The 25,609-nt window shown below is 39.8% G+C and overlaps 2 protein-coding genes across 4 annotated transcripts; one reads left to right on the top strand and one right to left on the bottom strand.

The window, feature by feature from the left end:
* Nucleotides 1–13,247: 13,247 nt before the first annotated feature.
* Nucleotides 13,248–18,107, top strand: ptafr (platelet-activating factor receptor). 3 transcript variants are annotated; one of them, XM_008306861.1, is made up of 3 exons: nucleotides 13,248–13,380; nucleotides 15,256–15,333; nucleotides 15,976–18,107. In XM_008306861.1, the coding sequence occupies exon 3, from the start codon at nucleotides 15,982–15,984 to the stop codon at nucleotides 17,158–17,160; it is 1,179 nt and encodes a 392-aa protein (XP_008305083.1). In that variant the 5' UTR covers nucleotides 13,248–13,380; nucleotides 15,256–15,333; nucleotides 15,976–15,981; the 3' UTR covers nucleotides 17,161–18,107. The 3 variants fall into 3 exon arrangements, with proteins under 3 accessions (XP_008305083.1, XP_008305082.1, XP_008305080.1); XM_008306860.1 differs by lacking the exon at nucleotides 15,256–15,333; XM_008306858.1 differs by lacking the exon at nucleotides 13,248–13,380 and having other exon boundaries at nucleotides 15,078–15,333.
* LOC103376482 (uncharacterized) lies at nucleotides 17,721–20,773 on the bottom strand. Its single transcript, XM_008306862.1, has 5 exons — nucleotides 20,697–20,773; nucleotides 19,434–19,712; nucleotides 18,804–18,935; nucleotides 18,697–18,724; nucleotides 17,721–18,571 (listed from the first exon to the last, which is right to left on the bottom strand). The coding sequence occupies exons 1-5, from the start codon at nucleotides 20,740–20,742 to the stop codon at nucleotides 18,445–18,447; spliced, it is 612 nt and encodes a 203-aa protein (XP_008305084.1). The 5' UTR covers nucleotides 20,743–20,773; the 3' UTR covers nucleotides 17,721–18,444.
* Nucleotides 20,774–25,609: the final 4,836 nt, after the last annotated feature.

The following is a 25,609-nucleotide window of genomic DNA, read 5'->3' as shown; positions in this document are numbered from 1 at the left end:
ATACTGAGCCGTTTATTGCATTATCACAAAACACACACACACACACACACTCACACAGTCATAAAGGACCTACACTCACAGGCTGTGTGTGGGCCCTAATACAAGCCTCAAAGAGATCATGATTCATCTGTGCTATTTACAGGAGGCCCCCTGTTTGTAACGCCTGCAACATCACTCTGCATCCTCCGTTGGTCTATTCCTGGGTGAGAGGGTTACCAGGGATAAAAACGAGAGTCTACCACTAATAATAACCACCACCAACACCATCCGGTCCTAATTCCATCTGAGCTATCCATTACAGCTTATTAGGATGTATAGGTTACGCCGCACAGGACATTCATCCGCCCGTGTCGGTGCTGACTTTTCTTTTCCCATTTATACTTCAGAGAACTTGCTCCAGGATTTTAAAATGGTTTTTCATTTTTACTGACCAAGACAATTAACTTACCAGCGTAGATATTTTTATCTAGATTTAATATAATTTATATCTTTCTACTTTTAGGCACTGCATGACTTACAATATGTCACTTGTTTTTTTCTGCGCACAAGCATTTTCTTCAGGATTGATGAAGTTTTATCTTTTCTCATTCTAGACAGACAGAATATTAAGCATCACTAATCTTTTCTGGTGCGACAAAAAAAAAAAAAAAAAGTGCAGCTGAAACTTAACTTCAGCCCTGGAAAATTACAATGGACATTTTCTCAATGTTCTGACATTCCATACAATCAGGGAAACAACTTTCATTCATTCACGGGTTTTAGAGCTGCAACTAACCTTAACTTTCATTGTGGATTACTCAATTAGTTGTTTGGTCTATAAAATGTCAGAAAATGATGAATAATATCATTCAGTGTTTCTCAAAGCTCAAATGTCATCCTGATGTGTTGTGTTGTTGACAGCCCAGAAAGATTTAGTTAACTATTACAGAGGAGTAAAGAAATACAAAAAATATTAAAAATTAAGAAGTTGGCATTTAATTTTTTTTCCTTCAAAAACTGCTCAAACTAAATAATTGATGACCAAATTAGTTTGCAATTACTAATAGTTGACAAGTACTCGTTTAATTGGTAAATCATTTCAGCTCTAATGTGTTTTCAATACTAATTTAGACAAAAACAAATGATGGATGGCTAAAATAATATTGGACAATCTCTTGATACGGTATGTTTGACCATCCACTTCAGCAATGACAACATCCATTCTTATTCATGTGCACTCGCAACGCTTAACGTCAGTGTCCATGTCTGGTTATTCCACACTGATGTGCGATCATACTACACTAACAGGACGGAGTGTGCATAAACCCTGATGTGCAGAGTGGCAGTAATATTACCACCGACAAGCTGGGTTTGACATTCCCAGTGGTTTGATTCTCCTAGGCAGAAAACCTCAATATTTTAATTTAATCCCCAGAGCAGTCATTTAGCCACTCCGTAATCCCCAGGTCCAGTGCTTAGTCTGATAATTACCCTTATTGGACACCCATAATGATTAGTTTTTGGTTTCACCCAAAGCAGTGCAGGCAGTTTCATAGGGCAGTCGCAGCGTTCTGCGGAGTGGAAAACCAATCATGCGTGGTATAGCCCAGGTCATAAAAGAGGAGAGAGGTATGATTATTACTTTGCATGGCAGGCGACAACTCCCGGACAGGACGTGTTGTAAACTCTTTGTGCAACTTTCGCTTTTTTTGGCATCAAGTCGCTTTAAGATCGCTGAACAGGTGGCGGTGCCGCTGGTACTTCTGCTGTATCAACAGTAACCAGAATCATTGTGCTGAGCAATCATGTTCAGAGGACAAGGTCAAAGAGGGCATCTGCTGGGAATTATTCCTCCTGAGAGCCAACTGAACCCAACCAAACTTGGAGCAGAATTTTCCCAGGATTGGAAATGCATGGATCAGGTGGTAATCGGGGGGGAAATTTAGACATCTTACTCCTCACTTTGCTGCTACTCTCATTTGATTTTCCACTTTGCATTTCTCCCAACATTTCCAAACTGACAGCATAAACTGCAGACATTCCCTCCCCATGCGGTGCAATAATCCCACCTAAAATACCAAAGGAAACCCATTTCGCACCACTGTGACAAGCTGCCATGCAAGTGCCTGCACTGAGTCCAGGAGAAAAGTGGCTTCACAGCAACACGGGCTGGTAGCTCAGCTGGTATAATCTGCAGCTGGCTGGGAGGGCGAGCCTTACTGGAAAGTCATCAGGGATTTTTTTTTGTCTCCTCCATGTCTGAAACAGGTCAAGGCAGGTCCCCTCCATCTCCTTCCCTCCCTGTGCTGCTCTTTACGAGCCCCACCTGGCAGATTAGTATTCCACCACCACAACTACCTTTTCTGCTGTTTACTTACACACACACACACACTCACACACACACATTGCTGCTTTGGTGAGGGAGCACAGGGCACACACTGTTCACACTTCACCTCTGCCACCTTGTTTTCATACGTATGCAGCGTGACACATTCCATCACACGTGAAGGAAAACAAACACACATAAGGATACTGAAAAAGAACATGGACGTCTTGGTGCAGTGGCGATTTAACAAAACATCTGAGCGGGGCTAAAACTGAATTAGTTATGATTTAATGTGTCAAGTAGTTTCCTTTATAAACACTAGACAACATGCAAAATGCCTTATTTCATATTCATATTTCAGACATAAACACAGAAAAAAATAAGCCGCAAACCGTCACTTTTGGAAAACAGCCACAGAATAGCTGGTATTCTTCCTCTGTAAATAAATATCGTTTTCAGGACTACTTTTTAGATTATATGTCAGCCCTTACATTCCAGTTTAGGTTCTTTTTGGGATTAAATTAGGGTTGTCACAGAACATCCAGAAACATGTGCAGAGTTCACTCTGTCTCTTGTAGCAACTGTCAGTGGCTTCATGAACAATTAGTTTCAATGACACTGCAAATTTAAACCAAACCTAACCCAAAAAGATGTGCAATATTCAGTCAGTGGGCTGATCTGTTTCAATTATTAAGATCCTCCATTAACAAAGAAACTATTCAACTTAGGTTCCACACAGGTAGACGTTACATCATAACACAAAACATAAAACATGCATCATAAAGCAATAAAGTATAAAAGCCATAAAATAAAAGGCAGCGGGAAAAGAAAAAGAAAGAACAACGTGTGGATACCAGCCCAACTTAGTAGAGCTGTAACAGTTAATTATAATACTTGAGTAATTGTCAACTGGTAAACAAATTGCCAATTATTTAGATAATCAGGTTGAATATTTTCTCAAAAAGGTAAAACATGAACATTTTCTGATTCCAGCGTCTTGAATTGGATTATTTTGTGGTTTACTTCCTTTTCTGTAACAATAAACTAAATATCTTTCAGTCATTTAAGACATTTAAGGATGTTATCTTGAGCTTTGGGGAACACTGATGACATTATGATGATAAATGATAAATTAATAAAAAGGGGGGAGAGCACAGATTGTGAGGTACTAACTTAAAACAGCTCGTGTGTGAGGCCAGTCTGCTTCACTGTCTGTATGTGAGAACTCACACACATATCAGGGCTCACAAATAAGACAATGAATTCATTCTGCTGATGAAATGTGTTGTATGAATGAAAAGAACTGCTTTTTTCTCCCACTGTTTAGTAGAATTCTGAGCCAAGATGGAGCCTTTACAGTCCAGTTGCTCTGCTGGCTGACTGCTGTCAACACAAGAAAGTCAAACAGTTTTATTTCTTTACACTCCTGACCATGTAGGAGGGAAACGTACATTTTGAAACAGAGAAAGCTAATGTCCTTGGCACGCAGAGGCTAAAACCAGAGGCTACATGAAGACAGGCAGGTTTAGTGTGTTTTACTCCATAACGTGAGCTGGAGCTTCACATGCAGCAGCAGCAGCAGCAGCACAACATTCACACAGAGCGACACTTTGAACAAAATAGGATGTAAACGGTGCTACATTTGAACCAGCTGAGGTTTTCCGCCGCAGACCTGGATGCTTCCCTTTGGCTTCAAACCGAGCAGAAGAGGAGGAAGAGGAGGAGGAGGAGGAGGGTTGAAAAACTTGCCGCAGTTCAGACTTCTGCAGTGACTGGGTTCAACTCAGGAAGCCGCTCTCCAGCCCCATAAATACACTCTGTTCCCCTCACCACGTACAAATAAAGAGCTGAACTTACCTCAGCTTGGCTCCACCGCCGGCTCCGAAAAAATGGTAAATCCACAACTTCCCCGGGTCGAGCTCATGCGGACGGTCGGACTCGCTGCTGCTGCTGCTGGACAAGTTCATCCACAAATCCTGAGACAAGAGCGGAGAGTTGGACGCGACGGAAAGAGGGGAGGCAGGAGCAGGGGAGGGGGGCAGACCGCTTCTTTTTTTTTCTTTTTTTAAAATTTGGTTTCCCCTTTCCCTCAACCGCTTTCGTCGGTCCTTTCCTATCGGATATTCCCCTCCCTGGTCCGCTTGAGATCAAACCATCACATTCCAGCGCGTCCTTAACAATGAAAAAAGGTGGGTTTTCCTACGCTGCTGCCGGAGGACCCACCCCTCGGGATGACTCTGCCCGGTCTGACCGCAAAGAGAACGCCCTTCCCGGCTGCGAGGTCCCGCCTCTTCTCTCCCACAGAACAGTCTGGGCCGGCGTGAGGGTTTTATTCTCATGTCTCAAAGCAGCGCCAATTCCACACAGTCAGAACACATTTTAAAGGAATAACCTCACTTTAATCTCACTATTGTTTATCATATTCCAATAAAAGCATACTGCCTAAAACAAACAAACAAACAAACAAAAAACACCTGTAGCAAGTAAAAAATACATATATATAATTATAAATCTACCCACCAGTACCATCCACTTATTATAAAAACCCTACAGTATAATTATTAGGTTTTCATAATGAGCATAAAAATCCAAAAACATTCTGCAAAAATGTTCTGAATACAATGAAAAATCTACAAATGCCATAAATTAAAGTTATGCAACGATGAATGTTCTCTGTGGCATTTTATGGGAAGAGTTTTCCAAGTCTGCGTGGAAGAAAAACAAAAAATGCAACACAGGATAGGGGCCCTTATTTAACAGTAATGCCTGATAAACTCCCCCACAGGTTTCTCTGGTAAAGGTGACTCACTGTGGACTAAAACTATTTTTATCGTGTCAAGTACAGACAAACAGACACCTTCTCGGACCTTAGTAGCTGATTAAGGTTGAGTAAGAGAGTAACTAAATACAAAAATGGGCAAAGGTTGAAATGAAAGTACAGAAAATACAAAAAAAATTAAAAATAAAAAAACAAAAAGGAGAGTTATTTTGATAAAACTAAAGATTGCAGTGACCTACTTTAGAGTTTTTATACATCTCATCAGGTATCTGCCTGTATGTATGAATAAAGTTCTCCACAAGCAAAACAATACGGAGCACAAAGTCCACGTTGTTGCTTCTTATCACAAACACCAACAATCTGGACTGTTGTTATTGTCAGCGGTGACAGTTTATTGCCCCTGGACTGTGGCCAGCTCTGTGTATCACTATTCAATACCTCATTCACAAAACACACAGCTCCCCATGTCAAATTAAATCTTAGAAATTCACTCTTTTGTTAAATTTCATGATACCAAAAGACGTTAAACCTCTTATGCAAAAATTCTCCTCTCCTCTGAGCTAAATGATATATATATATATATGCATATAGATAATAATGATCAGTTTATTCGAAACAGTTTTATGGCCAAATATCTCAATGAACTGTCACTTTATTAGCTTTATCTCTCTGTTCCCTCGCTCTCTATAGAAACCAATGAAAACATTCTGTATTGCTTTCAAAATGTTTCTTCTAATATTGTTTTTATAACTGAAATTAATATCATATAAGCTATATATGTAAGTGTATATATAATTTGTTTTGCCACTTTCAGTAAAAGTGTTATGATTTGCCTTTACCCTCTTAAAAATGACATATTTCTCACATTTTCCTCTGAAAAATTCAATATGGTGGCAACACAATTGACTTCCAACCTATCTGTCCTCAGTGTCCTGCTCTGTGAAAGTGCATAATGTGTGAGCGTTACCGAGTCGTCCAGCAGTTTGAACCAGGCTCCGTCAAATCACCCGTACCTGGGTGTGTACACTTGCTCTTTAGTTTTACTGTGGTGCCACTGAGTGGGCAAAAGCAGTGCGGTAATTTAGCATAATAACTTTGACAGAGGTGCATTGTTAACTCTGTTATTGCAGCAGGGTTTTGGTGGTGCAGTAAATTCTTCATTGCTTGTTCACCATCTTCTAGTGACGTAAGCCAGGGGGAAATTATTTCAGCGAGATAAAATACCTGCTAACATAGTGTGATAGGCAGCAGGCCAACCAGGTGAAGTCCTGACTACACAGACAAACACACATATAGACACATACGCACAAAGTGAAGCAATTGTTTAGCTATTCTTGCGAAACACTGTTTGTGTTTGGCAGCACAAGAGAACACAAACACTATTGACATTTTAAGACTGCTGCGCTATCAAAAATCTAATAACTGCCTGGTTGCTATTCAAAAATAGCATCAGCAGCACTGTTGCACTTCATGTAAGGGAGCAGATGTTGAAAATCTCACATTTATCTGTGGCCTTGACTTTGTTTCCACATATGGTTCCTTGCTGTCAAATCACCATAATGTTCTAATTGTATCACTTGATATATTGAACTGAGCAAGGTATAAATAATGTCGCTCTCCAGGTGGGGAAATGCCAAAGATGCCAAGTAATCAAGGCGAAATGAAATGAAGCCAAAGTCATAACCAGGCATGCCTAGGACATCTGAATACCACAGCAACAAAGCCAAGCACAGGTGTATGTAAATATGTATGAATGCTTTTATACATATTTTTTTTAAAATAAATAGTCTTTGTGTCTGTATTTGTTTAATCTGAATGTTGCATAAAAGACAACACCACAGTATGAGAAAGAAAACCGTAGGATATGGGATTACTTCTCAGTTTCCAGAGGCCTGCTTTATGCATCAAAATAACCCTTGATCTGTTAAGAGACAAAGCACAAAAGATCCACCACTGCAACAGAAACAGTAAGATGACATTTAAGTAAAGACAGGCATGGAAAATGCCTCTTTTTATGAGGATGTGTGTCGGTCATGTTTCATCCATCTTGAGAGGTTTGGCTCATGCACAGACAAGTTTCTGTTATTTTGGGAATTTGCCTTAATACATCAGATGATATAAATGCATTACACAGACTGCAATCTAACGCATGAGGACAAGGTTTCAGAGGAATGTAATCTCCTCGGCATACTGCAGCGCACACAGACAAGCTGATTCAGGAAGAGCAGGTCTGTAGCCAACATCCTTCCTAATCAAAAGCATCCTTCGCCAGCCAGAAACATAAACTTGTTTATTCCAATAAGAAGTTTCCCGAATTGCAATCAGGCTATCTAATGGATTGTCTTTAAAGAAGAAGGTTTTTTACTGTTTGCATTTCACATTTGAGGTATTTTATTTTATCCAGAGTGACTTGCAGTGGCTGCAGCAACAGATAATCTCTAATAATCCTGCTCAGATCGCCAAAATTATAAGTACAGAACCGTACCAATAGTACAGAGAGCAAGGTTCAGGTTAACGGTCACCTGACAATATTCCTTTGAATACAAAATGAGCATGTAAGACATAAAACGAGCCCAAAGTGGGAGGATTTTATGCCACAATATGGCTTATGCTGGAGCTTTCCTGCTTTATGCCCTTTTTATAGTGGGGATAAGGATTAACATACTTAATTCGGTGTCCTCTCAGTGTGTTATGGCCAGTATTTAAACTGATGCAACCCTGATGGATCAAAATGTGGGGCAGCCTGTCATGTAGGGAAACACGCACTTATCCAATGCATCAAGCACACGCTACGCTTCAAGAGACCATTTAAAAAGACAGTCTCCCTTGTATAATACAGTCATGTGAATCTCAGTCGCTTAGACAGTCTTTTCCAGTTACATCAATGATAGTTGACTTCCAGCAGCTTTGATTAACTTCTGATGTTTGAGGTTTTTATATCTTACTTTGGAAATACACAGAATGTCCCACGAGAGAGAGGGAGGTCCAAATCCTTTGATACGTATAAAAAAGTCCTGTCTTACTGTCAGGTCCTATATCATTTTGAAGTACAGATGCCTCGGCCTGTCTAGTTCACCCTCCCATGGCCCTCTCTTTCTCACTGCAGGGGGACATTCCTCAATCCTCAGCCTCTGGCATGCAGTAAATCTGCCTGAGAGAGAGACCTACACTCTCAAGTTTGCCAAGAGCCCTCTGCCAGGCAGGCAGGACATGTAGCTATTTATCAGGTCTCAACCTCACACTTTCTTTCTGTTCTCCTTAAGTGAAGTGCGGTTCAAAATCTTGTGCAAAAATAGTCCACGAAGGTGTTTCGCGTTTGCCAAAGGTGAAGTGCCTCAAGGTTAAGCTGAGGTGAAGGAGCAACTGTTAAAAGGTGTTTATGGGACAAGAGGAGCTCCACAAAGGCAGCTCCCTCCTTTCCTGCATCCCAGCATGACTTTTACTTCTGAACTATAGAGCTCTTCCAAAGTTGCTATCCCATTTAAAAAAAAAAGAAAAAAAAAGGCAGTTGAGCTCCTGGCAGCATTCCCCCTCTTTGTCTCTGCACACCTGGACTGAAAGTACAACCACTTCTTGAGAGGAAGGATTCCTTGGAACAACCTGTGCAGCAGTGCAGAACATCAGCGATCACCTGCATGAATCTGGACCTGATTTTTTTTTGTTTGCTGGGATGTTCAGAGGCTATATAGCAAACTCCTCTTGAGGAAAGGAACCAAGGTTTGCAGGCAGGGGCCAGAAAAAAAGAGCAAAGTCTATGAAAATGCCTTAAAATACAAGATAACTGAACAAAGCAAAGCAGTCAGTGAGTTGAAAAATGGAAGTACAGCTGAGCTTCCAAGTTCAATTAACTTGAAACATTATGGAGACCATAATATGTATATTTAACATTGATCAGATGATTGATGAACGACAGATAATTATTTGGTTTTATTAACAACTGTTAAGTTGTATTGACAGTCAGATTTGCCTGACATAGACTAATCTTTATCGTGGTAAGATTTGTGTTTTCATTACTGAGAGGAAACAAGCATGATGTAACTTGAGAAAAGTCACACCACTGTCATGTCTGTACAGCTCCACATCTGTACATCCAGCAGCCAGTCGGCTCGGCCTCACACAAGGACTGCAAACTGTGAGAAACAGTCCACAAGAAATGAAATCCACCTCATTCATATACTTATTTAAGTGTATGTACTGTATGAGGGTGGTGTAAGGTTTGCAGTCCAGCACTAGGCAAAAACAAACCATCATTTTCTCCAAATGTCAAGCAATTTCTCTAATATGTATTGAAATCACAAAGCAAGTTTTCATTGGGTGTTTTTTCAGGTTTTTCAAGTTATTCAAGTTTCTAGCACTGAGCATAACATTTATTCAACTCATTTCAGGTCATGTGACTTCAAGTCAAAGGAACTTGTGTTGAAAAAGCTCAGAGAATAGTAGATGTCTGATATTTTACAGCTTATAAACCGATCCATCCAGTAGTTTATACTGAGGTCCTGGGTGTGCTTAAGCCAATCCCAACCAATGCATGTAAAAGGCCTGATAAATCCTGGACAGGTCACCAGTCAGTCAGACAAATAAACACAGACAACCATTCACAATCACACTAATGGACAATTCAGAATGGCACTCCAACTTAGTCTGCATGTGTTTGGACTGTGGGAAGAAACCAAAGGCCTGGGAGGAAACCCACACAGACACAGGCACAGCATGCAAAGCTGCTCGCAGAAACAGGCCTCAGCCATGCAGCGTATTCAAAAACAACATGTATCCAGCACCGTACATTGAACCAAACCACATCTCTCATAGGCTGCTCTCCATTTCAAGACCGAGACAAATCTCAGCGACTTACTGTGGAATCTTTTGAATCCACACCCAAACCATGAGCAACAAGTTGCATGTGAAACGATTTTTACAGTGTGAGCCAGCGCTGTGTACCCGGCGATGGCACAGCACGTCTGGCAGTCATGCGGGGCACAACCACCAAAAAAAGCTCTGCTGTCTTGTTCCACTGCCAAGCCATAATAACAGCAATAAGGTTGGGGAGGCTCGTTAACCTTAATCTAGGAATTATACTGTGGCACCAGGGAGAGGAGGACGTGTTGTGTTGTGTGCTCGTACATAGGAGCTGGAATTAAACATTTACCACAGGGGGGGGAGCCAGCTGCAGCTTTGAACTGCGCAGAGAGTCAGAGCAGTGGTTCATGCAGTTCACACAGAGCCGGACTGAAATCACTCTCCTACTGTGCACTGTTTGAAACAGCAGAACACTGAGCTTTTTTTTTTCAGTCTCTGCTGCCACTGTGTGGTTAAAATGCATTACTACCCACATGAGCTGCACGTATTCTCCTGCCAGTGTTGCGTACACTTATCTGGGTAATGTTGAAGGAAAGTGGTTTTACACAGTAAATTCGTGATTGGCTAGAACTATCAAGGCATATATCATTTATTCACCCTACAATAGCCACCATGGCACACACATACAGGTTTTCTTCTTTTGTGGTGTTGTAGCATCAGTGGCAAGCTACAGTTCACCATCCAGTTAGATTGAATGCATGTATAGGGGAGACCGGGGATGACAGTAACACTTGTTTGAGCAAGTGTAACTCAGTGTTTCTTTGTGCTAGAGATCTCAAATTTCCACATGCGGTACGGTACCCATATTTGTCTGCTATAAATGACATACACATGGACTTCTACGACACCATCACAGACTACGAATGTAAATTCATGTCAAATACAAAGACGTATGTTGGAACAACCTACCCCAGTACCGGGGTGAGTTGTAACACTACTTGAGGATGGATGCAACAATTAAATTATTATGCTTAAAAAAGATCCACACTAATACATGTATGGAAACACTTTCCTGAATAATGAAGAAGGAACCATAAACTTGTAAGACTACGAAAATAATGATAACAAAATAAATACAAAGTATAAGTTAAAAACAATAAAAATAAATACAATAAAATAAATAAATAGATATAACATAAAATAAATAAAATAAAGAATCATAAAGTGTAAACTGGTGTGTGTTGTCTGTCTGTGTGTGTTTTTTAGTCTGAAACAGGTTAATGTGAAAAAGCATTTGAACACTTGAGATCTGTGGAACAATCAACAAACCACTTTTGGCCGAGAGACCAGTTCAGAAGAGAGAGCAGAGCGTCTTGTTTTGTCCGCTGGGAGGGAGGATTAGCGTTTTGTGTGGGGGGTGTAGTGTATGACTTGGTTGACAGTGTGTGAGGCAGAGTGTATGGAGCTGGGTGAGAGGGTGTGTCAGAGAAAGAGTATGAAGGAGGTTTCTTCTGTCTTTTGATATATTTATTAATTTTTTTACTCTCAAGCACTGACCAAGAGTGGCAACTCTAATTTCATTGTGTTTGATACTATGTATTTTATGCAATGACAAATAAAGCTATTCTATTCTATTCTATTCTATTCTATTCTATTCTATTCTATTCTATTCTATTCTATTCTATGTCAACATAAGGGAAGGTTTAAAGAACGGGTACAACCCTCCCCATACCAGGCAGCCATTAAAAAGCTAAGCTAGACAAAGTACTGCATGAGCATATTTAAGTGAAACAACTGTATCTACCACACAATGAACACCCATCCATCCATCCATCCATTATCTATACACCGCATAATCCTCATTAGGGTCGCGGGGGGGATGGAGCCCATCCCAGCTGACTCAGGGTGAAGGCAGGGGACACCTTGGCAACAGCGCTACACTTAAAGACAGACACACACTCACATTCACACCTACGGATAATTTAGAATCACCAATTAACCTCAACATGTTTTTGGACTGTGGGAGGAAGTCGGAGAACCCAGAGAGAACCCACGCTGCACGGGGAGAACATGCAAACTCCACGCAGAAATATTCCGGTGTCCCCACCGGGACACGAACCGGCGACCTTCTTGCTGCGAGACAACAGTGCTACCAACTGCACCACCCTGCAGCCCACAATGAACACGATGCAAAAAATATTTGTGATGAAGATTTTTACTTTCGTACCTGAAAAATCGTTTTTTGGCTCCAGAACAGACAGTTTTCAACTCAAGGACATGAGGCTTCACCAGTGAGCTCAGTTTGTAAGTGGGCATGGTCCTGATCAACACAGCTTGTTTCTGACTCGTCAAACTGAGAGTCTTACAACCATCCCCAGTCTCCCCTAGAGCATCACTTGCTGTTCAATAAGCTTATTGCTGAGGGCATAATAAACATTTCATAAACATTTTTCTGAAATCTGTGGTGGTAGGAGCAGTAAAATGACACTGCTCAGAGAAACCCTAAGAAATTAACTTGAATATTAAAGCAAGAGGGACAAGGGAGTGATCTGAGTGTGTGCTTTGCCATAATGATTTTATTTAGTGTGGACGATAGGGAGCAGGGCTGTCACGTAATACCAAAAATCCTACAGCCCCTTAAAATGTCTGCGCACGTCGCTGATGAGCTGCATGAGGAGTGATGAAGGCAAACTAATGCCATTAAATTAAACATCAATCAAATCTGTATTTATTCTAGCCGATTAATTGTCATCATTCCGACTAATAGCTCCAATCATGACTCGCTGATGAGACAGAAACTTGTTTAATTAGATGCTGGCCGCCTGCAAATTAATTATAGACGTTAATGAGATGTATAATGTAGGAATTAAAGAGAAAATAAGGCAACTACTCAGAAAGTTAAAGGCGCATTTGGTTTTAATTTGAGGCAAATTGAAGCTGGTGTTTTGACAACTTCATCCTCGTAGGGACTCAGTGAGAGTTTAAAGTGAGGTTCATACTCTGCACAGCAGACACACTGGGACAATGAATCATCATAGCTGTGTGCAAAATGGGATTTTTTTTCTTTAATATATGTTTGTAAACCTATTAAAAACGAATGTTGTATTCTCAAGAACAGTAGGGCCTCAATAAGACACTGTAAAAACTTGGTTCTCCATTTCTTGAAAGCAAGAAATCCATGTTCCAATGAGCATTGAAAAAGGAAATGGCAACTCCAAGATTGCGCCAAAGGGGCGCTTCCTTTTCATTTTGGCTGACATGAGCAAACGTGTGAAAAGGTGGAGGCCAATAGGCTTCTTGCACCATGTGGGGCTTTCCAAATAAGTGTTGAAGAAGTTCACACCTCCTTCGTCTTGACTTTAACGCACTCCCACTCACACACACTCACACACACAGGTCCTGTCAGTCAGATGAACACATCCTGAGTTTACTTTACAGCTGTGGCAGCATTTCAAGTGTTTATATCCTGAGAGACATTGGAAGCTGAACAAGCAGTCTGGTAAGTCGACAACCCATAATTTGCTGTTATTCTTATTTGACGATATTAAGGCAGGCAGATCAAACAAAGGCTGTTTTCAGCTGTGAGGCTGATGGCTGCAAATCGAAATAAGACCCAGTGTAGTGTCTTAAAAATCACTAAGAAGCTTCAGCCAAATTTTTGGCGATCAGCTCATCAAGAAGAATTAAGAAAAGAAGGAGAAGCTCAGATTTAGCGTAGATATTTTTGAAAATAAATTAATTTCTTGTGTGCGGTTCAATCAGGGATCTTAAAGTGATGTATTTACTTTTATGCTTCTGTTATTTCTTTCCTAATAGAACATCATTATACTTTCTAACTAAATCTTGAGAGAGCTTTAACTGTCAGGACGTGTAAAAGGGTTTTTCAGCACATGTGTTATATGTTACAGTCTGAGTTATGATGTGGAAATGTCATGTATGTTTCAGTGTATGAGTTATGACAAAAACAAATTGCAGATATACTAATTTGCTTCACTTTATGTTGCCTAATTTTCCGTTATTCCTTATTCCGTCATAACCAGTTTGAAAGATGCAGGTTAACAGGCTTCGACATGTCTTTGTTTTTCACAGTTGGGTCTCTTATCTGGAATATCTGGTCACATTCTGATCTGACATTTAAACAAACACAATCTCTGATGTGCCAACAAAGTAGATTTCACAAACACTTAATTCCTGGGAAGTCTATGTAAGATATCCAGCCACCTACCTTAGAAAAACCTGCAGAAAATTCTCACCAGTTAACCCTCTGATGTACTAAGCAGCTACTAATGAGCAGTATTGAGCGGTAATAAAATCTTCTCATAGTTCATTTAGGTTTTACTGTAACTGAGCAAACAATATGGATTACACCTACTGTTATAATTGTACTGCTTATTTAACTGCAGAAACAAATTCTTCTCTTAGGTGAATAAATGATTTGATTATGCAACCTCATTTAACGGCAGGTCATTGATCAAGTAGAAGTGGACTGTTGCTCTTTTGACTTTCTGTTTTGATTTCAGGTCAGTACTTGCTTTGATTTCAGCTACCTAAAGTCACATAACAGAGTTTGATATCAGTGGTTATACAGCCTTAACTCCACTCAATCTTCTCGGCACTTTACCACTTTATTGTCTGTGGTAAACTTTTATGGTCGCAAATTCCACCTCAGTATCTTACTTTTGGTCTGTAACTGAGTTTGTATGGTGCATAGTTCCAGATTCAGATACAGTCATTGGATGAATGCTGCCGTTTTTTTGTGTCCTCTCATCTAAAATATTTGCCTCTAAAACACAAATGTGGTTCAACAATCTGGCAGTCGCAAAAAAAAGAAAAAGAAAAAAGAACTGAAGAACTTAGTTACAGTAGTGACGCATTCTTGGTTCATGTTTGTCCAGACAGACAGCAGACAGGCACAACAGGCCTCTTGTAACTCATGGAAATATACTGTACGTGATGTGTTGAGTCAGAGAGAGACAGAAAACCAAGTCTATGTGCTGCCGGTGAGCACATTGAAGCAAAGAGATGATAAGGGAAGGTTGCATCACGGCAATAAGCATATTGAATATACTGTAGTGTTTTTTTTTAAGTTATTTTTTTGGCCTTTATTGATAGAGCAGTGAGAGAGAGACAGGAAAGTGGGGGAGAGGAATGGGGGGAGGACGTGTGGGATGTGCCATGAGTGGGATTTGAACTCATGACCTCCACATCAGGACTGTAGCCCTGCACAGGGGACGCCAGCTCAACCAGGTGAGCTACAGCGGCGCCCTACTGGAGTGTACTTTTGCAGTGTTAATTGCATAAATGATGCAAAATATAAAACACTGTGATGATTACTCCTAATGTATTTCAAGAGCTTTTTTCTGCTGAATTTAAGGATCAAGCTCATGGATGGAGGCAGACCAAGAAAGTGAAAAGGGGATGTAAAAGAGGGAAGAAAGCAGAGGAAGGAAATGTAAATATATATATATATATTTGTAAAAAGAAAAAAAAAGAAGATGACACATGTTGTGTACACTTTTCTTAAACACAAATACATTTGTAGAATTAACAACTTAGTCCTTGAAGCAAGTAAAGTAGATGTCAGAGTTAATTTATTATAATTACATTAAGCATTTGTATGTCTATTCATGTGCAACATCAATGTAAACCTGTGATTGTATCCGTTCTCTTTTTTTAGATCCATGGTTTTCAAATTACTAAGTTGTTGCTGTTATGTTGTGTTTTGCTATCTATTCATTTATCTTTGCTTAGGATGGCACTGTTAATGCCACGTTTGAACAGTGTTCACCTCTATCTGCTGTAAATTGCACTACCTTCTCACAAAGTGGAAGAAAAATCAAAATCATAACAAAAAAAAGAACAAGTCAGTAATTTTCTAGTAGTTTCTAACCTAAACACCTTCAGACAGAAGAACGTGCACCTCTCACTAACTTCTTCATTTCATCTAAACTCCAAAGTAAAATTTGTTCATACTTCAGTTCTGACTCAGTTGCTGCTCAAATACACTCTGTTGGACTAAAACCACCAGAATGCTGGTTGATGTTGTTGTGATTTACTGGCAATGATGTGTTCTAATATTTTCTGTCCTCCACAGAGAGACATGCTGGCAACCACCCAACCAGTTGACATGACCACAACCCCTCATCAGGGCTCCACAGTCGTCGACAACTCAACCTTCCTGGACTCTCAGTTTCGTTATGTGCTCTTCCCAGTCGTCTATGGCATCATCTTCATCCTGGGCATCTTTGCCAACATCTACGTATTGTTCGTCCTCCGCTGCCTCCGGGAAGCCAAGGCCATGGGCGAGATCCGCATCTACATGACCAACTTGACCATTGCTGATCTTCTTTTTGTGTCTGCATTGCCCTTTTGGATTGGATACTACAGTCGCAATGGCAACTGGATCTTTGGAGACTTCATGTGCCGGTTGACGGGCTCGTTTTTCTTCATCAACACCTACGGCACCATCCTCTTCCTGGCAGCCATCAGTGTCAACCGATACTGGGCGGTCACTCGGCCTCTTGACGTGGCCTCTTCGGACCACAGGCGTCGTGGGATCATCGTGTGCGTCATCATCTGGGTGTTCATCCTGTCGCTATCTGTTCCGTATCTGGTGCTTCCAGGGATCAACACTGACTCAAACAACATCACTCGATGTTTTGAGGGCTACCAGAATAGCACTGATTTTGGCAAGAGAATAGTGGCCGTCACTCATATTTTAATAACTGTAATGTTTTTTGTCGTCTTTTTCCTCGTTGTGGTGTGCAACTTCCTCATTGCTCGGGCCTTGCTTTCTCAAAATGCCCCTCAGTCAGAATTTCAGTCTTCAACGATTAAACACAGAAAGTCCAAAAGGACCATGTCTTCATCATCCAGAAGGCCCCGAGGGGTGAAACGGAGGGCTCTGCAGATGTTGTGGGCAGTGGTGGGAGTGTTTGTTCTGTGTTTCCTGCCCCACCATGTAGTTCAGAGTTTCTGGTCGCTGGCGGTGCTGCAGATCTCAAAAGATTGGGGCCACGTGAACTGGGCTGAGAGCACTCGTCAGACGCTCAACGACGTACATCAGATCACCTTGGTTCTCATGGGCCTCAACTGTGTTTTGGATCCTGTCGTTTATTATTTTGCCACAAGGAAGTTTAGGAGGTTCATCATGGACCACATTAAAAAGTTTGTGAAGGGCGAAGGGTGTACGCATACCATCACCTCACAGGTGTCCATGGACAGCAGGAATCACAGCCAGAGACTAAACAGCGAGCACCAACAACCCAGAGAAGACTGAAAGAATTATAGATTTCTCTCATGCTGCTGTTAAAAATGACTCAAGTCACAGTCTTTAATGCACCTCTTGAGCTCAACGAGAGTTCAAATGTTTAGTGTTGGTGGCGCCACACCCTCGGGGACTATCTATATATATATGTATATATGTAATGTGCAAAAATGTGTGAAGAAAAATGTGTTACACTTTTTTGTTTTGTCATATATTTAGGATGTGTGGTCTGAATTGCACCAGTATTTCTGCCCTTCCTGTGTGAATCGCAAACTCTTCTTCAGAAATTATACAAGCAGAAGTACATAAACAACTCTGAAAATTCTACAGAAGAGGATGACATGAACAGACAAAGACATTATTTAAATTGTTATGCAGATGTTTTTAGCTCAAGAAGGGCACTAAAAGCAGCAAAGAAGTCAAGGCTGGTACAAATATACAGAGCCTTTGGACACATCTTTTGGGGTGTTACGAGCTCTAAAATGTACTTTAACTTCACAAACTGGATATTATGTCAGTAAAAATGTGATAATGAGACAGTTGTCTGCCCTCAAAAAAGTGTCTCTTTTTCCTTTTTTTCCTTCATAGTTGTGCTTGGGCAAGTTATTTCCGGTATTGTGACACCAGGGAACACAAGTAATAATGCTTGAGCTGTGTTTCCCCTCTGGCGTCCCATATTGTGACATTGCATCTACGTCTCGTGGTAAAAACCCATGATTCAACGCAACTAGGAAAACCAGTCCTCATAATTATTCAGCTATTTGCTGCATATATACTCCACTGTATTTTATGTTTTCTTTGAGCTTATTTGTTGTTGCAAAACAGATATGATGTATTTTTTTATTCAGAGGAGCAGCTTTGTTATCTTTTGTATAGTTTTTTTGATGCTAAAAAAAAAGGAAATTAGCTTTGTGTTTATACATGTAGCATTCTGTTTTAATAAAGTTATTTTGTGTCAAGTTGCTATGTTTTGATCTTTCAGATAAATCAAAAGTCAGCTTCTGCAAGTCTGCAAAGATGAAGACAGCAGACAGACATCTAGTCAAACAGTAGTGTGGGTACATCTTCACACATTTAGAAGTACACCGCTGTGGCTTTTTACTACATTCAGATAGCGATACATGACATTTGTGAAACCAGATTAGATCGAACAAAGGAAATTCACACACTGATGGCAAACCTCATCGATCAGATTAAATCTAATGCAGAGCTATACATATGGGTTACACTCAGCATGAGTCATTTGTTATTCTTCCACTTTTTATTGCACATCTTCACCTTCTCTCAGCTCATGATTCATGACAAACTTGAGTACACATTGTCCGCAGTCACACTGGTGGGATCCAGATCTGTGTACCCCGGGTTACTGTTTGTGTAATTCATGTACACATCTCCGTCACTGTCATTCTGTGGCAATCCTGCCCTGGTGTGTGGAAAAAAGTGTGATGAGTGTGTTAATAAATACAGGTCACAACTCAGATGGATGACTGCATAAGGACAAAGTTCAAACACTGATATTTATGCATAAAATCTTCTCTCAGTACGTACTTTGATGCAATTTGAGGTCCAGGCAAACCTTCGAGAAAACAAAGGAATTAAAATAATCCACAGAACATTTTGATTACATTTTGTAAGTGCTTGGTGGTGCTCGTTACCTTTAACCATTGCGTTGGTGGTGGTTGTTGTGCCACCAACACTTTTGCAGGTGAGCCAGAAAATAATGGCCATGAAAAAAACGCAGGCAAGAAGAGAAAGGGCGAAGCTAGCCTTTCCTAAGTTCTCTCCCACTGTTGGAACAGAAATTCAGGTGAGAGGCTTTTAATGTCACGGCACATTAACAAGCAGTTGAAAAGATTTAAAAAAAGCCAGTTTGTCTTTGTTTGTGACATTTGCTACCACTGTTCATAGCTTAGGTGAAAACTTACCATGTACAGGGAGCCTTACAACTTTTTACTGCTGATGTATGAGATTTTTTTAAACACCCAAAACAAATATTAATACCAGGTTTCAAATTAAGCACCTTTATAATTTGTTCCATTGGTTTCATTACCAAGAATATAATGTGATAGTCTTGTGAAATATGTCAAAAGTTGATCACAGCATGTTTTTGCATTCATTTATCATAAACTGTCACCTGTTATAAAGCCCTGATGGTACGATAGAAGTAGAACTGGTGCAATATTAACACCTAACAATGAAGTCTATTATTAACTATCAGCATTTAAATAAACTGGGCAACAGTGTTGTGGAGATCTGAAAAGATTTGACCTAAGCAGACTACTAACCTGTTGCTTGGATGGAGACAATGTAGACTCTTTGGTTTTGGCTCCATATCTTCCAACTTAACTCTCTCTCAGCAAAGCAGCGGTACTGCCCACTTTGTTGTGGCTCAGTGAGGGTCAGTTCGCTACCGTTGCCCACGACTTTCCAGGTCTGATTTGTCAGGTGTTGCCAGAACAAAGTGGTGGGCCCTAACATGTTAACAGTGGTGCAGCGCAGAGTAACAGTCTGACCTGCTGCCACTGGGTAGTCTGGTTCAGCCACCACCTGCACACTGGATGCTTCTGTGGAGAAAAGTGCAGCAAAAGAAACAGGATACAGTAACCAGACATTTCCTTTAAAGATGATACTAGTATTGCATATTGCATATAGTTTCTGCCACACTAGTGACACAGTCCTACGAATGCCAATGTTGATCTAAGCTACCATATCATTGTTGTTTTTTCATATAAAAAACTATTAGATGGACTGACATAAGATTTCGTTCTGATATTCATGTCCCCCCACAGGATCACTGTATACGTCTTAAAAAGATTTGTGACCGTGTATGTACGGCAGAGACCTCTGAATGTGTTTTCTTATTATCTTCTTATTCGGTGTGTTCAGAACATTCACGAGCTGCAGCTTTGGGTGGTGGGTGTGTGGCCCTCACACAACAACAGCATGCAGGTGAGTTCAGGACATACAGTAAAGTACCAGACCATGAAAACACACACATACAAACAGATGAGTCGTCCCCTGTTGGTTCTTAGAATGAATGCAGTGTTAATGCCCTTTTTGTTCTACATCCATCTTTTGTATACAGCCATTGCTAAATCAGAACAAATCTAACATTCCTACAATGGCAGTGCTTCTGGTGGTTGATGAGGAACCAAGTTTGGATGTTGTATTTGCAAACAGTGACCAACTATTCCTGCACCATTTAACTTTAACTTTTCATTTGTCAACACATCCAATTTTATTCATTTTTGTCTAATATTTTAGTTTATGACTAAATACCACCAAAGCTAATAATATGATCCTCTGTTGCAAGTTTCAACTGGTGCTAATGAGCAAATGTTAAAATGGTAATGTGCTAAACCAAGGTGGTGACAGACATCATATCTCAGCGTACCTCGACATCATACATGATCACCAGCATTCAACTCAAAACAGTGCTGCAGTGTCCATTGCTGTGTAGCTAAACAGAGCCACCAACATGTCTGTAAACTGTTTTTTTTTTTTTTTCAAATAATTTGAATTGTTGAAAAAAGTACATTCTGCATTACTTTCAGGAGTCACTGCAGGAGTTTCTGGTGGATCAGTGCTGTTCATCGGCGCTGTCTGGGATTTAACTGCACAAATCAAAAAATTAAATAAATCAATTAAAAAAAATTCTGGATTATTTTATTATGTTCACAAATAAAATCTTCTTACCTGTGCTCTCACACACAAATAAAAGGAGAATACAGCCGAGCAGCATGTTGTTTGAGGAAAAAAGAAAACACCACAGGTACTTCAGGCTAACAGGTACAAAAATGAATGAATGTGTTACAATCAAAGCATAGGTGAGGCTGGAGGAAGTATGAGACTGGGAAACTAAGTTAAGGGAAGTTTCAAGTTCCTTTTTCTATATAATAAAGCAACAATAGTAAATGATTTACAACATTACCCCAGTTTTTCATGTAGGGCAAGAAGCAGTATGCGAGTGTTTTCAACAATTGGCTTGAAAATAATTGGCAAAGTGCACAAGAAGCAGAAAGACAAGAAGCACAAGTTAACAGAAAAAAAAACAAAACCCAATCTCACCCAAGAAAGCCCTCAGTTTATAACATTTCAAATCGGTCAATCAATGTATGACCTACAGGAAGAGAGCTTACCAGACCTCACCAACTTTTAATGCATTTTTTTTAATTCACAGCTGGCGGGCAAGTCTATCAGACACTCCACACACTTGGCTTCAAACGTTTCATATCTCCAACAGTGGTCACCTTCAGGCTCAGGCTGTGATGACAGCTCAGATTGTTGCTGTTGGACAGTTTGACACCAGACCTCTCACCTGAGGCAAACACTCAGTGGCTGCCAAGGCAGGTCGGGAGGAGCGAGTGGATTTTCAACGGTTGTGCACAAAGCACAGAAAAATAATACAAATACATCAGACTTAATATGAAAGAAACAAACAGGGTGAGCAAAAACATGTGTTTAATCTTGTTAGTGCTGTGTGAAAAGTGCTTTGTTGGTAGAAACATGATGTGTTTTGTGGTCATTTTCTTAACCTGTGGATTCATCAAACTCAACTCTTGAGTAGTTTTTGCATTTTAAGAACGTCTTGCAGGCTGAATACTTTATTTTGCATTTCATGTTTATTTTGTCACTTGTGAAGTAATATCTCTGCATATACAGTTATGAACAAAAGTTTACATACACTTGTAAAGACCATGTATATTATGGCAGTTAAAAGTCCCAAAATACATACATCTACTTGAATGTATGGTTTGGGTGATGTAGAATGCTGTTTCAATAAAATGTTCTTAGTGGCATGGCCTCTTAACTTTTCATGAGCGACTATGACTGACTACAGCTGCTAGCTCCTCTGAGCCAATTTAAACAGGCCCCATTTAATACTCTTACCAGACTTAGCCACAACAATACAGTGGAAAAGTCTGAGGAGCTCAGCAAAGATCTAAAAAAGAAAATCACTAACTTGACCAAGCCAAAAAAATCACGTGGAGCCAACTCAAGACTACAGTGATATACATGCCTTTATAAGTGTATGTAAACTTTTTCTTACGACTACATCCTGGAACCCAAACCTTATCCAGCCATGAATTCACCATGAGTTGTACATTTTTCTAAGGATGACCAAAAGTAATGTTTTACACTGACTGGATGTGTGTCGCCACATTAAGTATTAAGTATTATACTGTTGTTTCTTCGTATAATGCAAGTTGGAAATAGCTTTGCTATCTTGATTTTTTCCCCCTTTTATGATATTTTTTTCCCTCTGTTCGGTACTAAAGTAAAAACAGGTTGGTTGTCTGAGGTTTTGTTTTTGTTTCCACCTAAAACTGAGCTGTAGTCACACTTGAGGTATAAATGTACACATTGTTTTCGCACATGCAATGAACAAGTCAAACAGTTATGTCCCTAAAATGTAGGAAGTGGTTTCTGTTGCGTCATGAAACTGTTGCTAAAACAAACCGACAGCTGCTGCTAATTTCTGCATAGAAAAAATATCAAAAGAGAGAAAGAGGGTTCGGCTCCACCACATGCAATTAAAACAACAACAACAGCAACAACAACAAAAACAGGTCTCGCTTAAAGCTGCCATGCTCAGCATCGCTGTTGTAAACAGTATTTTTAAATTTACATTTGATCAAATCATTGTATGCATGTGACACACCAAAAATATAAAGTACAATTTCACACAAAATACCTATACTTGATCATAACTACAAATCATTCAGCATTCAAGTTCTGCAAAGAGTGTCAACTATATATATATATATAGACAATTTTGATAGATCTACATTCAGATACTTTAATGAACTACTGCCATCGTGGGGATTTAGCAGCAGATACTGCACAATACCAGCCAAAACACAGCTTCAAACTTCATAAATAAATAACTAAATACAAAACACAAGTGGAATTATATATCCCAAAAAAGTGTAAACAAGGGAACATGTGTTTTAAATTTTAGATTCTTCAAAGCAGCCACCTTTATTTCATTGACAACAGCTTCGCACTCCCTCTCACATGTGCTGAGCACTTGTTATCTGCTTTTCCTTCACTCAAACTCATCCCAGACCATCTCAGAGTTATTTTGGGTGATTGTGGAGGCCAGTGTGCTGTAAAGAAACAAATGATGGCCTCCACTCCGTGCAAATCAGATGGGATGATGCACTGCTGCAAAATGTTGGAGTAGCCATACTGGTTTAAATGTTGCCCTAAACTGTCAATAAATCACCAACAGTGTTTCCAGTAAAGCCTCCTCGGCACCATCACAGCTCCTCCTCTTGGTTTCATGCTGAGAACCAGACATGCAGATCCGCTCACCTTCTTCAAGTCTCACAATGACTCAGTGGTTGGAAACAAACCTGTTTCTCTGCCCTTAGCAGTGCTTCTGTTGCAGCCATTCTACCAAAAACTTTTTTTTTTTTTTTTTTAAATAGGAAAAAAATCGTTATTTTCTGGATATTTGTTGTAATTTGACAGTAAAAATATGTGTATAATCATAATATGTAAATCATTTTTTAATTAAGTGTTAATTTACACGTTAAAAAACAACAAACCCCCAAATTTGACAAAACTGTACAAAACATCCACAAAAAAATCTGATTTTCTTTTTTTTGTTGTTACAAATAGTCATTTGTCCTTTTACAGTGTCTGATCATTACATGACTGCATTGAAATCTGCAAAAAAATATTGTTTTAAGAATATTTATTGCCATAATTATAACTGTATTTTACAGAGAATTATTGTGATCTACTCTATATATATATATATATAGTAGATCACAATAATTCTCTCTCACATTTATTGGAGCTGAACTAGAGAGCGAAAAAAAGGGACCTCTATATAATTTGTCAGTTTCTTTCTTCCAATGTCACTCATGTTGTTAAACTTGCCAGCACAAGATTCACGGCCTTCTATTTCCTAATGTATTAATGGTGAGCAAAGGGAATTTGCCAGACATCCTGAATTAGTGCATGAACTCATCATGAGTCACCTGTTACCATTTTTACAACCTTTCGTCTGTTGAGTTGCAATTTATAACCTTATAAAGTCGTCTTTAGGCAATAGTTAGTCTGGTAAGACTTTGTTGTGTCAGTTGTGTTACACAACAGAAACAGAAAAACAGCAGCAGCTCGTTTCCACTTCTGCTGGTCAATATCTGAAACAGACACAATGAAAGAAATGATCAAAAAGTTCGCTTGAAACCTGAACTTTTTATTGAAGTATCAGCTGAAGTAGAAGTTGATTGTTCTCAGTAATGATGCTATTTTTAGTTTGAGTTGAAATAACAACGCCTTGCTGACATCTACTCTGCCATTTCCTTTTCTTTTGCAGTGAGAGATCTGCTGTGTGATAATGTTTCTCCTCTCGCCCTTTGGCCATCTGTGACTTCCTCTTAATGAAGTTGTGTACACCAGAGGGGACAGTGGTTCCTCTGTCCCCTCCGGCGCTGGTGATGCCGTATAATTATCTGTTCTCGTGTGTGTGCATATCACTGTGTGTGAGTGTGTGTTTTACCCCGAGTCATTATTCTTCATTATTTTTCTATTATTCATCACTCATTCATTATTCTGCCTGCACTGCTGGCTCCAGTTAGGTTCTCACCACAGACACCGTTTTAATCATCCTGCAATAAGGGGGTGAAGATTGTGTGATGCAAGCGTCGATACACACACATGTAATACATTCCCACATGTTGATGTTTACTTTGACCTACTCTGACAAATATAAAACACGTATTTCATTTACTTTCTGAATTAGATGCCTCTGCGAACGCACTGATCTGTAGGGGGCAGCATCCACCCGGCAGTCGAACAAGCTGGTTTTGTGTGAATCCTTGGACAGGCCAGGAAAAATATAGATGAATGAAGAAGTCGTCTCCTCTCAGCTAAACTGCTCTAATTGTCATTATTTCACTGTTTTGTTTTAATGAATAAAATAAACCACAGACACATAAGTCTTCATTTTCCTGAAAATGTATGAGAGCAACATCTACAACATAATCAGGCTGTTTTGTGCAGAGAGGAACTGAAAACGAAGTGGGGAGAGTCATGCTAGCATTGATACAGGTCTGCTGAACATAATGGTTGAATTAAGAATAAGAAATAAAGCTGAGATGAGTCAACAATAAAATGATCTTTCCAATGAGATTTTTTTTCTTTCTTACGTCAGTGTGAGATGAAGAAATTATTGCATGTAAAGAAAAAACCTGTGGAGGACTTTCAATGTTTGGTGAACAATTACTAAATACTCATATAAATACAACGCAAGTAGAGGAGAGCTGTGAAGACAATAAACAGCTTCAGTAAAGTCAGTTAATGTATCTGAAGTGGGCTCATATTAGGATGCAACAGCAAAACACCTCCAGATGTTGAGTGAGTTTGTAACGTTTCATTTGCAAGACAAAGACAATATACTTTCTTGAGTCTGGCTTTAAAACTGTAATAATGTATGTTTTTGGCT

Source organism: Stegastes partitus, unplaced genomic scaffold (genome assembly GCF_000690725.1).
Source record: "Stegastes partitus isolate 25-593 unplaced genomic scaffold, Stegastes_partitus-1.0.2 Scaffold48, whole genome shotgun sequence".
Lineage (NCBI taxonomy): Eukaryota > Metazoa > Chordata > Actinopteri > Pomacentridae > Stegastes > Stegastes partitus.
This window is presented reverse-complemented; position numbering and strand designations above follow the sequence as displayed.